At 45.5% G+C, this 13504-nt stretch overlaps 1 protein-coding gene and 1 pseudogene across 1 annotated transcript; one reads left to right on the top strand and one right to left on the bottom strand.

Annotated features, from left to right (window-relative positions):
- Positions 1 to 267: 267 nt before the first annotated feature.
- On the top strand, positions 268 to 8036 carry LOC123090094 (uncharacterized; annotated as a pseudogene).
- A 1026-nt stretch (positions 8037 to 9062) lies between these two features.
- LOC123092118 (U4/U6 small nuclear ribonucleoprotein PRP4-like protein) lies at positions 9063 to 12719 on the bottom strand. Its single transcript, XM_044513801.1, has 5 exons — positions 11898 to 12719; positions 10569 to 11022; positions 10256 to 10453; positions 10091 to 10172; positions 9063 to 9349 (listed from the first exon to the last, which is right to left on the bottom strand). Exons 1-5 carry the CDS (start codon positions 12596 to 12598, stop codon positions 9255 to 9257), a joined length of 1530 nt encoding a protein of 509 aa, XP_044369736.1. The 5' UTR covers positions 12599 to 12719; the 3' UTR covers positions 9063 to 9254.
- Positions 12720 to 13504: the final 785 nt, after the last annotated feature.

Below are 13504 nucleotides of genomic sequence, written 5' to 3'. Positions count from 1 at the left end.
GCCCTTTTGTCCCATCCTTCCTGATCGCCGTCGCCACCCACTCACCATCGTCCTCGGGATCCATCCCGATCCGCCCACCTCCTCTCCCTTGAATTCCCCATCGGGCCAACCCCAAGCAACCCTGCCGCCCCGGCGACCTTGCCGCCGGCGACTGACCCGCATGGTCCAGGCCTCTTCCCCTGCCCTGTTCCCTCCTTCCCTTTCTAGCTCCCTCCTTTCTCTCATGGTCGTCGCTTGCTATGTCTCTTTTTCACAGCACCAGAGGCCATGAACGTCGCTGCCCCTTGGGAAGTCACTGTCGTCGCCGCTCCCTGTGTCAGCCCCGCCATGGACACCGTGGAGTTTCCTCCGCTCCGGAGCTCCTTCCTCGACGTCGAGCTCGCCAAGCCCCGCCGCCAGGGACCTCTTCTGCGCCCCGTTGACCCGCGCCCGTCCGCCTCGGAGCCGGCCTCCACCGCCTCCTCCCGAATCTGCTCCTCCTCGCCTCTACCGGACCGGAGCAGCACCGGACCAGCAGGTCCACTCGCCCCTTGCCCCGTGCCTTCCCTTTCTTCTCTTTCTTCCTCCTGCAGTTCTTCCTCCCCGTCCCTCTCTCTGAACCCTCTGTCGTTTTTTTTCAGCGGCAGCTCCTGCCGCAGCTGCGGCTCGCACGATCCCCTGCCTCGAGCGTGTTGACCGTGCCCTTCCTCATCGCCATGGATCCGCGCCAAGCTCCACCTCCCCGCGTCTCGCCAAGACCCTCTTCACTCGGATCCCATCGCCGGCAGCCGTTCCCGCCCTCCGTCGCTCTGAACCTGCTGCTGCTGTCGCGGTTCTTCAGTAACGAAGAAGGAGCAGCCCGCTCGCCTCGCTCCCGTTGACCAGCGCGCGTGGCCAGCCTCCTGGGCCGCTAGCTCCAAGGCCCAGCCGAAGCCAGCCAGCCCCGGCCTCCTCCAGCCTCGTGCCCTCTTGGGCCTCCTGCACCGACTGGGCCGAGCCCATGGGTGAGGCCCCAAGCCCCTCCAGATTCGGCCATGCGTTTTTTCCCTATTGCGTTTTTTTTCTATTTTCCAGAGAAACTGCATATTTACAGATTGACCCCTGTTGTTCATGCATATAATAACTCCACAACCGTGCATCGGATTAAAATGATTTATATATGTAAAATGCTTAGAATTTTGTGTAGATTAATAATTGGTCATTTTCATCCATGTTTAAAATGTTTAAAATGCTATTTGATTAAATTTGCTTAAATGCCATGTTTAAATGCTTTATTTCATAACTAAATAACCATAGCTCGGTTTTAAATAAACTTTATATGTAAATGGGGTGGAAAAATGCCTAGATTAACATGGTGTCATCACTTTGCATGTTTAACAACTCTAAAAATATGGTTTAGGGCATAACAGTACCAATCCCAAAATATGCATATGAGGATTTTCCGGAAATTGTTGTTTGTTGTTCCGGCCTCATTTAAACTTGCCTAAATAGTTAGTTTACTTATGGTTCACCTCTTGCCATGTTTTACAATATTTAATATTGTTTGGTAGCTTAAACGAGAGAGAACTAAATAATTGATGTGGTGTTTCATCAATATACAACTCGTTGCATATCGAGCTCCACTTAATTTGTAGTATTGTTTGTTGCACTTTGACATGACATGCCTCTTTGAACCGGACATGCATCATACTTGGTTGTGCATCGTGCCATGTCTATGTGATGGTTGTTTACCATGTTGTTTGCTTCTTTCCGGTATTGCTTCTTCTTGATAGTTCCGGTAACGTTGCGATTGTGAGGATTCGTTCAACTGCTCCCGTTTGTCTTCTTCATGGACTCGTTCTTCTTCCTTGCGGGATTTCAGGCAAGATGACCGCTACCCTGGATCTCACTACTATCATTGCTATGCTAGTTGCTTCGTTCTATCGCTTTGCTGGGCTACCTCTCAACTGTTTATCAAGCCTCCCAAATTGCCATGTCAGCCTCTAACCTTTTTCAACCTTCCTAGCAAACCATTGTTTGGCTATGTTACCGCTTTTGCTCAGCCCCTCTTATAGCGTTGTTAGTTGCAGGTGAAGTTGAAGATTGCTCCATGATGGACAGGATTATGTTGGGATATCACAATATCTCTTATTTAATTAATGCATCTATATATTTGGTAAAGGGTGGAAGACTCGGCCTTATGCCTGGTGTTTTGTTCCACTCTTGCCGCCCTAGTTTCCGTCATACCGGTGTTATGTTCCCGGTTTTTGCGTTCCTTACGCGGTTGGGTGATTTATGGGACCCCCTTGACAGTTTACTTTGAATAAAACTCCTCCAGCAAGGCCCAACCTTGGTTTTACCATTTGCCTCACCTACCCCTTTTTTCCCTTGGGTTTCCGGAGCCCGAGGGTCATCTTTATTTTAGCCCCCCCCCCCCCCGGGCCAGTGCTTGTCTAAGTGTTGGTCCGAACCAGAGCCCTTTGCAGCGCCCCCTCAGGGAAACTTGAGGTCTGGTTTTAGTTGTATGGATTGCTCATCCGGTGTTGCCCTGAGAACGAGATATGTGCAGCTCCTATCGGGATTGTCGGTGCATCGGGTGGCTTTGCTGGTCTTGTTTTACCATTGTCGAAATGTCTTGTAAACCGAGATTCCGAGTTTGATCGGGTCTTCCTGGGAGAAGGTATATCCTTCATTGATCGCGAGAGCTTATCATGGGCTAAGTTGGGACACCCCTGCAGGGTTTAAACTTTCGAAAGCCGTGCCCGCGGTTATGGGCAGATGGGAATTTGTTAATGTCCGGTTGTAGATAACTTGACACCAGATCCGAATTAAAACGCATCAACCGTGTGTGTAGCCGTGATGGTCTCTTCTCGGCGGAGTCCGGGAAGTGAACACGGTTTTGGGTTATGTTTGACGTAAGTAGGAGTTCAGGATCACTTCTTGATCATTGCTAGCTTCACGACTGTTCCGCTTGCTCTCTTCTCGCTCTTATTTGCGTATGTTAGCCACCATATATGCTTAATCGCTACCGTAACCTCACCACTTTACCCCTTCCTTTCCCTTTAAGCTTTGCTAGTCTTGATACCCATGGTAATGGGATTGCTGAGTCCTCGTGGCTCACAGATTACTACAACAACAGTTGCAGGTACAGGTTTATGCGATGATCATGACGCGAGAGCGATGGTTACTTGTTTTGGAGTTCTTCTTCTGCTTCTTCTTCGATCAGGGATAGGTTCCAGGTCAGCAGCCTGGGCTAGCAGGGTGGATGTCGTTTGAGTTTCTGTTTGTGTTTCATCCGTAGTCGGATGTTGCTCTTATGTGTGATGTATTGTTTTATCCGTGTGGCATTGTATGCCTCTTGTATGTATCCCCATCTATTATGTAATGTTGATGTAATGATATCCACCTTGCAAAAGCGTTTCAATATGCGGTTCTATCCTTGGTGGGACCTTCGAGTCTCTTTAGGATAGTATCACATATTGGGCGTGACACCGCCGGTCGGGGACTCGGAGAAGAGATTGACAAGGGGAGAGATTGGTCTCAACGGCGGCTCCTGGAGACGCTGAGAGGAGAGGTAACCCTAACGCGAGGGGAAAGATTCGCCGCCGCTAGACAGGTAGGCCTCAAGTGCAGTGATCGTATTTCAGGCAGGCCTCAAGTGCAGGGACCGTGGGTGACTAAGCCCATTGAACTCCTACGCATGGGCCAGGACCCAAAGTACATCGATTGTCGTTACTGAAAACAAATGAAGATGAGAACAGAAAGATTGTGCCAGGTCGGCCTGCGACTCCCCGAACTCAAGATCACCTTCAGATCAAGTGCACAAGACTTCTTTTGGCCCTTGAAACAAATAGCCGAAGCTCCGAACATTCCCCAAACATTATTTGTATATGGATGACGTTGTTGAACTTTAAATAAGGGCTTAATAAGTGTCACACGTGTGGTAGGCACAAACACATGGCAACTCCAAACATTTTTTATGACAAATTTAGTGATACAAGGATGGCAACTGTAGTGATGGCGCATCCGGGAGCACCCCCAACTTATCAAGTGATGGCTGCTGCTCCTGTCCATCTGGAGTGTCCTGCTGGCCAGGAGGGTCATGGGATCCACTCGATGGGTGCAGCAAATGACGTTTCGGAAGCGGCTGGCATTTTTAACACGCAAAATCAGGTTTTGTTTCAGCCCAACTACGGGCAAGGAGTTTGCAATGTTTACTTTTGCTGCTAAAAAGAATCCTATGCAGGGCCACGCAAAAAGAAAGGAGAGGAAAGGTCCCTCTCAAAAGAAGGGAGGGGATGAGAAAACTGAGAGTGCTCGAAAAGAGATCATAGGGGAAAAGAGGGTCCTTTTGGGGTTCCACCAACAAGGAGTGACCAAAAAAATTCTTTTGAGAGGGAAATGGATAGCTATGAACGTGTGTTGTATGATGAGATGAGTGTTTCTTCTAAAAGAGTCTGTATGGGTAGAGTTGGCAATAGGGATGGGGATGGTATAGTCACACATGTAGCAAAGGAAATAAAGGAGGAGGAGGCATACATGCAACAGAGGAGGGAGTCGGTTGGAGATGATGGCGCATCGACGGCCTCCGAGGAGGAGGACCGCCGGGCCAAATGAGAATCCTAGGATGGAACTGTCGTGGTATGCTCTCCCCCACAGCAGTTCGTGAGCTCTTGGAGCTCCAGGAGCGTACCAAGGCTGATTTGATTTTTCTCTCGGAGTCACACTTGAATAAATGTAAAGCCGATGAGTTGTGTCGTTATTTATCTTTTGATTCGATGATTGTAGTGGCGAGTTATGGTCGGGCCGGAGGCCTAGTCTTGTACTATAATAAGTTGAATAAAGTTGTTCCAAATTATGTGTCGTCTCATTTTATTGACATTCTTTTTATGAATGATGATGATGTACATTGGCGGTTCACGGGTTTTTATGGTCATCTGGTTTGGAGTGATCATAAGTTATCGTGGGATAATATTAGGAATTTACATAATCTGGGTCATCATCCTTGGGTGATCTTAGGGGATTTTAATGAAATTTTACTGTCATTAGAAAAAGAGGGCGAAAATGCAAGACCAAATGCTATGATGAGAGATTTTCGTAACTGTTTAGGAGAGTGTGGCCTCGAGGATATGGGTTGTATTGGTGACCCTTTCACTTAGGAGAGGCGATACTAAAGAGAGGCTGGACCGTGCAGTGTGCGATGTGGAATGGGCGAATAAATTCCCTCGGGACGCATAATTAATGAGGAACACGTTCATTCTGATCACCGTCCACTCGTACTGGATACGGAATATTTTGATGGAAATATTTTTAACGCCCCAAGGGGACGAGTAAAACAATTTGAAGCTCGATGGCTCAAGGAGGAGACGACCGGTGAAATTGTTCGTACAACATGGGAAAAGGCAAAGGTGATGGGTATTGGGCCAAATCTCGCTGATCGTACTTGTGTGATTCAATCAGATTTGCACATTTGGGATCGTGAGGTTTTGAGAGGCCCAAAACAGAGAATAAAAAAGCTCAAAAAAGAGTTGGAAAAACTAGGAAGGGGCCATATGAATGTGGATTCCCAAGCACGACAAAAAGAGATTTTGGTTCTCATCGAAAATTTGCTGGAACAAGAGGAGATTTGTTGGGTACAACGTGGTCGCGCAAATTGTTATTGCATGGGGATCGCAACACTTCTTTTTTTCATAATGCGACAACGGCTAGAAAGAAAAGGAACTAGATTAAAAAATTGCTTGGGGACGATGGAGTCTGGGTGCAAGGTGCGGAAATGAAGGATTATATTAAAGGGTATTTTTCAAAACTCTTCACGTCAGAAGTCTCTCAACCAGACCCGAGAGTTCTCTCTCTTGTTAAAAGAGAAGTGACAGACGAGATGAATAGGGCCCTCATGGCCCCATATACGGCAGAGGAAGTTAAGAAAGCCTTATTTGACATTGGTGATTTAAAAGCGCCGGGTCCAGATGGTCTACGCACCATTTTTTAATAAGAGATTTTGGCCTATGTTGGGAGGGGACCTGACAAAAGAAGTACTTCAGGCGGTGAATACATGTTCAATACCGGCAAGATGGAATGATACTGCAATCATCATGATCCCAAAGGTTAACTCCCCAGAAAAGGTTACTCAATTTAGACCTATTAGTTTATGCAATGTGGTGTATAAGGTTATTTCAAAAATGATTGCAGCGTGTCTGAAATTAATTTTGTCAGACATTATCAGCCCAACTCAGAGTGCTTTTGTCCCTATGAGACTAATCACAGATAATATTTTGGTAGCATACGAGTGTTTCCACACAATAAAAAAAGAATGGGGAGGGAAGGGTTGTGTGCAATCAAATTGGACATGCACAAAGCTTATGACCGAGTGGAGTGGTCTTTCTTCAAAGCAATTTTGTTGAAGCTGGGTTTCAAGAAAAACTGGGTGAATTTGATTATGCAATGTGTGTCCTCGGTGGAGTACAGGATTTGGTTTAATGCAGATGAGACTGATAGCTTCAAACCCACTAGAGGGCTAAGGCAGGGGGATCCCCTCTCCCCATACTTATTCATGTTATGTACGGAGGGCCTGACTGCCCTTTTAACAAATGCGGAGGAGAAAGGAAGTATCTCCGGCATAAAGTTAGCACGGAAGCTCCCTCGGTTTCCAATCTATTATTTGCGGATGATTCTTTGATCCTCATGCGAGCAAATGCAATGAACGTGGAGACCCTTAAAGCGGTTCTGGACTCTTACTGTGCCGCCTTAGGGCAGATGGTGCGTGTCGAAAAATCCAACATATTTTTTAGTCCCAATACGGAAGTGGAGGACAAAGCGCAAATCTGTACAATTCTAAATATTATGACTGAGGCACTTAATGATAAAATATTTGGGATTACCTGCCAATGTGGGCATGGACAAAAATGATTGTTTTTAGTTCTTGATTGATCGTATTATTATGAAGATTAGTGGTTGGAAAAAAAAGTTGGTATCAGCGGGTGGGAATTTTTTTTTTTTTGCTTAAGTCTATTGTTCAACCTATCCCAACATATGTAATGTCCGTCTTTAAAATTCCTAAAAAGATTTGCAAAGAAATCATAGACGCGATGTCACAATTTTAGTGAGGTGACGAGGACAAGAAAAGGATGCACTGGATGGCATGATGGAAATTGTGTGTTCCAAAAGACCAAGGAGGAATGGGTTTCCATGATACACTGTTTTAACCCGACTTTATTAGCGAAGCAAGCGTGGTGTCTCGTGGATAATCTTGAATCGTTATGTGCAACAATCCTAAGAGCCAAGTATTTCCCCGAAGGTGATTTGATGAGCGTAGTATTAAAAAAGGGCGCCTCCTTTACTTGGCAAAGCATTATGGCAGGAGTAGACTCTCTCAAGAATGGCTATATATGGAGAGTGGGAACAGGAGAAAATATTGACATATGAAGAGATGCATGGATCTCAAATTGTGCAGACAGGAAAATTATTACACCTAGAAGGGGGGATCTACTGACGAAATTTTTTGATCTTATTAACCCAATCACAAATGGTTGGGATGAAGAGTTGGTAAGACAAACTTTATGGCCAATTGATGCCCGTAGAGTACTAGCGATCCCGATCCCTATGCATAATATGTCAGACTTTATTGCGTGGAGCTATACAAAAACGATTCACTGTACAATCAGCTTATGTGGAGGAATGGAATAAGCAACATGGGAGGAAGTTGGAATACTCGAATGGCATGGGCAGAAGTAACGTCAATCCTATTTGGGGTAAGATCCGAAAATTAGCTTGTCCGACAAAGGTTAAAAAAATTATTTGGCGGACTCTTCATGGGACCCTACCGCGTCGCGTTACATTGGCCAACAGACATATAAAAACTCAGCCAATATGCCCAGCATGTTTGGATGGGCCAGAGGACACGAAACATATATTATTTCTGTGCCAGAAGGCAAAGGAAGTGTGGGAATATTTGGGGTTGTATGAAGTGGTGAAAAAAGCATGTATCATTGATCGTGCAGGAGAGGCAGTCCTTGAATTCTTACTCCTTATGCTCGATCATGAACTACACATCTTGGGCTCCTGGAATGCAGGGGAACTAATCGCTATAGCTGCTTGGTATTTATGGTGGAATAGACAGAAACTAGTCCATGAGGGTAAGTCTCAAGAGGCGTCCCAAACCTCGATGGGGATTAGGGCTTTAACAGCAAACTATGTAAATGCCCACTCTCCTAAAGTAAAGAGAAAGAATGAATGATGGTGCAAACCTTCTAGGGGGTTTGTTAAATTGAATGTGGATGCTTCTTTTGATCATGATCAGCTAAGAGGCACAGCGGGTCTGTTATGAGAAATGACAAAGGAAACTTCATAGTAGGTGGTAACTAGAGGATTCAGTACTATGCGAATGCTCTAACAGCAGAGGCGGTAGCACTCAGATTTGGCTTACTGTTTGCGCAAAAGACGGGATGCAATCGTCTAATTATCAATTCTGATAATATGAAGGTCAGTCTGCAGGAGCGGCTGCTGCAATTTTTTAGGATTGTTTTTTATGGCCTGTAATTTTCCTCAAACCAGTTTTGAACATTGTAACAAGGAAGCGAATAAAGTAGCTCATGAGCTTGCTAGATTAGCAAAATGTTCCATGACTAGGGATTGAATAGAGGAGCCCATGAAAAATCTTTGTAACTCTCTTGGTAGACGATGTAACCATTATTACTAATTAATAAAGTTCAAGTTGCTTTTCAAAAAAAGGGTGGCAACTCTAGTTGTCGAGCTTTTCATTTTGGGGGGGGGGGGGGGGGGGGGGGGGTTGCTTTTTTCTTTTCAAATGGCAACTTTAGTTGTAACGTAAGTTAGGGCCGGAATGCTTCGTGCCACACATGTGGCACTAATAATTTGAATTATGTGTGGCACTTATCATTTGGGTTAAATAAAGGGGGGTCCTACTAAAAGACAGACTTATTTTGGATTACTTTTGAGTGAGTACTATTGCAAGTTGCAACTGCACTTTGATTTCTATTTGCAGCAAGCGTACATCATGAAGATAGTACATTTTACAAGTATGAAAATTACATGGATGCGCCAATACTTCTTCCAAACTTAACTTCATGTTTTTACCAGAAAGCCCATTTGTTTAAAGAACTATATCGATTCCAAAATCTTACGAAATACTTATGAGGTACATTTGTCAAGATTGTGCACAAGGGTTAAGGGTTATAAATGCAATAAAATAGCATCATCGAATATAAACAGCTTGGACCAACAGATCAGCGAAAGGACAAGACTAGCACAACCTGTTTCCAGCAAGTGGAATCAATGCCTTAATCCAACTCCATCTCATTATCCCGTGCTGTGCTTCTGCATGACCAGATCTTTATAGTTCTATCATGTGAAACAGTCACAATCTGTTGTCCATCTGCACATATCATATAGATAAACCATTAATTAGATGTTTAGTTTGATGCTTCGATTGGAGCTTGGCAAGTGAACACAATACTACGAAGTCAATCTCTTGAGGAAAGAGTATAGTAGACAAAAATTAACTTTATTAACTATAGAACCTATCAATATTGTTCAAAACATTTTCATGTCAACAATAAACAGTCCAGAAGGGTGATATTTTCACCAAATATGTCATAGAAGAATTGACGCGATGGAAAGGAACACAATCAACAGAGGCAAAGGGAGCAGTGCACCACCAAGCATGAATAATCAAATGACAGGACCATAATATTATGGATGATTAGAATTAGTAAAAGTATAAAGGTCACACATTCAAATAATAATAATTGAAGGAAAACAAGGGGAAGAGTAACAGGGGTGTCATGCATTTTATGAGGTGGTACATCTTGCAGTTTAACTATTCAAAGGAAGATGGTCAATCTTAGAATCTTAGTTTAGCCGTTTTCACTAAATAACGGCTGCTAGTTCAGAAAAAAGAAAGTCCTACTAGTGTAAGACAATCTAGAGTGCACTATGTAATTGTTGTGCTGTAAATAAATAAACAAGTGAACAGCAAAAGATGTGAATGTGAATGATCCAACTTGTTTCTTAGTGTGACAAGATAAAGAAAGGACTAAATTAGTTATTCTTGAAGAATGCGCCACACAAATAATTCTGCACACAAAGAAGTTTAGGTGCTTAAGCAAATGGTTACCTCCACTAATATCCAGACTAGTGACCTTTGACTCATGGCCTGCCAAGCATTTAATTGCCTTGTAATCCTGAGTTGACCATAGCTGGAAAAATATTTAAGATGAGTGAGCTAAGTAGGGGGGGGGGGGGGGGGGGGATTTGATCCAAAATAACGTATGATGCATACCGCTGCTTTAGTGTCATAGGAGGATGTCGCTAAATAATAACCCTCCTGGGGTTCAAATTTCACATGCGAGATAAGACTCTTATGTGCCGGTATAGAATATAACATTTGTCTGGTCCTCAAATCCCATATTCGACAGAAATTGTCTTCACTTGCAGTTGCAACTAGATGACCATTAGGGGAGAAGCTGACTCCTAGGACCTGAGAGAGAAAATAGAATCATGTCAGTTTCAAAAAGGAAATATATTCCACAACAGATAGTCGGATATCACAGAGCAAGTAAGGCACTTGAGAAGTATCCATGCTGTTAACTTACAGGTTTCACATGTCCAATGAGAGTACAGTACAATCTTCCTGACCTTAGATCCCAAACTCGAGCATTCGCATCAAGCCCACAAGATGCAGCTAAAGAACCATCTGGATGAAAGCTAACACCATATACGCTTCTGCTATGTCCCTCTTGGAGTAGAAGTTCAGTTCCAGTATTGATGTCCCACAATCTCCAGGTCTTGTCAAAGCTAGCTGTACCAAGGTACTTTCCAGATGGATGAAAAGCAACGCGAGCAAGACGATCCAGGTGACCATCAAAAGACATTAGGAGTGACCCATCGCTGTTCCATAATTTTGCAGTTTTATCAGCTGAGGCTGTCGCTAAGCAGTTATCAACTGGAGAGAAGGCAACATCAGTTGCACGTTCTGTATGACCTTTCAGGGTTGCAATTTTAGTTATCTGTGGCATGCTCCATACTTTGATGATCCCGCTCCAGGAGCTGCAGAACCAAGAGGAACAAATAGTTATTTTTACTACTCCCTCCGTTCCCAAATATTTGTTTTTCTAGAGATTTCAACAAGTGACTACATACGGAGCAAAATGAGTGAATCTACACTCTAAAATAAGTCTACATACATCCGTATGTTGTGTCCATTTGAAATGCCTAGAAAGACAAATATTTGGGAACGAAGGGAGTAGAAAGGAAGAGAAGGGCATTAGGTGCTGACGAACAACTAATTGCACATGACATTGCTAACAATGAAATACTAACATAGACAGCAGTCCACCTAAAATGGGCCTAACTGATATGCAGAATACCAACCTTTGTTTACCAGGAAAAGAAGAAACTCTGGTCCTGACTTCTTGACAGTGTTGTCATATTGAACACTAAAATTTCTAGTTATACTAATAGAAAAAGGACTGGCATTAATTAAGCTCAGAAACCATCATATACCAACATTTTGTTGCAATAGCATCAAATTCATCCCATATCTCTTCATGGTGAAATAAAAATGCAATTTTAAACGTGTGCAAGCTAAACCTGGCTGGCTACGAAAGCAGTTGGCAATTATCACTGATGAAGTGCTCAAGCAAATATGTATGGATAAATGCATAAAAATTTGAAGAAACATGGGCGTCTGCTATGATAAGCAGCGATTCAGATTGTTTTCAGTCATTAAAAACCTAACATACAAGAAATCTTACTCACTAGACTATATATGCTCAATCGCAATAGCCAAACCGAAATTAAGAACTGAGCTCAAATAAGATTATAATGATGTGGTGTGCAGCTTTAGGCAAGCATTCCTCACTATTCGTCTCATACACAAGCAAACAATGCATTTTCAGAAATCTGTTACTTTGAAGACGTACCTTGTGGCGAGCATTGAGGCATCGCGGGAGAAGGAGCAGCCGGTGAGCGGGCGGTCATCTCCAATCTCGCTGCACTCAAGCACGAAGTCCCCCGCCTGCTTGACAACAAGGGCGGCCTCTGCCTCGGGGTCCTCGTCGGGGTCAGCGAGGCGGCGCTTGGCCCTGTCGACCCTGGCCTTAGCGCGGGGCAGTGAGTACATAGCTATATCAACGCGCGCCTGGAGCAGTTGGTTGGTACCCTCGGTGAAGAAAGGATACTGGATCTGCTCCATGTCGTCGTCGTCGCCCGGGGCTCCCTGCTCGTCCTCCTGCACGCGGAGGAGGCGGTCGAACTGGCCGTCGGCCTCGAGGCGGACCATGAGTGCGCGTAGGCGGTCGCGGCGCTCCATCTCGCGCTCGCCGAAGAGCGTGATGGGCTCGCCGAGACGGCGGAGGCGCGCGCGCACGGCGGAGTCGTTGGTGGGCACGGCCATGGTGTAGGCGCGTCGGCGCTGCAGGAGCTCCTGTACGGCGCGCTCGTGGCGCTCCCGCGCGGCGTGGTGGTCGTCGGAGACCTCGTAGTCGACCTCGTCATCGTCGGCAGCGGCGGATGTGGAGGGTGGGACGGGGATGGGGATGGGAGCAATGGGCGGGTGGACGGGGAGGGGAGCCATGGGAGGGGTGATGGCAGGGGGGGGCGGCCTGGGGTTCTCCATGGACATTAACCTTGGGAATTGGGACTAGGGTTTGGAGCTACGATGCGGTGGTGGTGGCGAGCGGGAGCGGCCGAGAGGGAGAGGGAGAGGGAGCGGGAGCGGTCTCTTTTGCTTTACAGAGTGTTTGGCAATATTTGAGATTTGGAAGGCTCAACCAAGCTTTGATCACTCTGATACCGAAGACACCGGAAGCATGCGCGGTATTCGATTTCCGGCCTATTTGCCTTGTGCACAGTATACCCAAGATAGCTTTCAAGCTGTTGACTGCTAGGCTAAGACTGTGCATGGGAGAGCTTGTTCAGACGAACCAGTCCGCATTCATTAAGGGCAGATGCTTGCATGACAACTTTCTACTGGTTCGACAAATGGCGCGCACGCTGCATAGGAGAAAAGCCAAGGGAGTGATGCTCAAGCTTGACATAACAAAAGCTTTTGATTCGCTGGCGTGGTCATTTTTGTTTGAGGTGTTAAGAGCCAAGGGATTCTCGGAGCGCTGGATCTCTTGGATCGCGATCTTCCTCATCACTGCCAGCTCGAGGGTTCTAGTGAATGGATGTGCTAGTGACAAGTTCATGTATGCTAAAGGGCTGAGGCAAGGGGACTCGATTTCCCCCTTGCTTTTTGTTATTGCCATGGATGTGCTCACGGCAATCATATCCAAGGCGCATGAGACACGAGTGCTTAGTACCATCAATGGTCGTAGTCCAATGCAGCGCTTGTCCCTGTATGCTGATGATGTGGTGCTCTTCATAAAACCAGCATGGCCAAACCTTATGTTCGTTAAAGAAATCCTTGCTATATTCGGAGTGGCATCGGGGCTCAAAGCGAACTATTCCAAATCTGCGGCAATCTCGATCAGAGCAGAAAATGAGGATGAAGAGCTTGTTAAGTCTGTGCTGCCATGGAGAATTG

Source organism: Triticum aestivum, chromosome 4B (genome assembly GCF_018294505.1).
Source record: "Triticum aestivum cultivar Chinese Spring chromosome 4B, IWGSC CS RefSeq v2.1, whole genome shotgun sequence".
NCBI classification, from domain to species: Eukaryota; Viridiplantae; Streptophyta; class Magnoliopsida; order Poales; family Poaceae; genus Triticum; species Triticum aestivum.
Note: the sequence above shows the minus strand (reverse complement) of the source record. Positions and strands in the feature narration are given on the sequence as shown.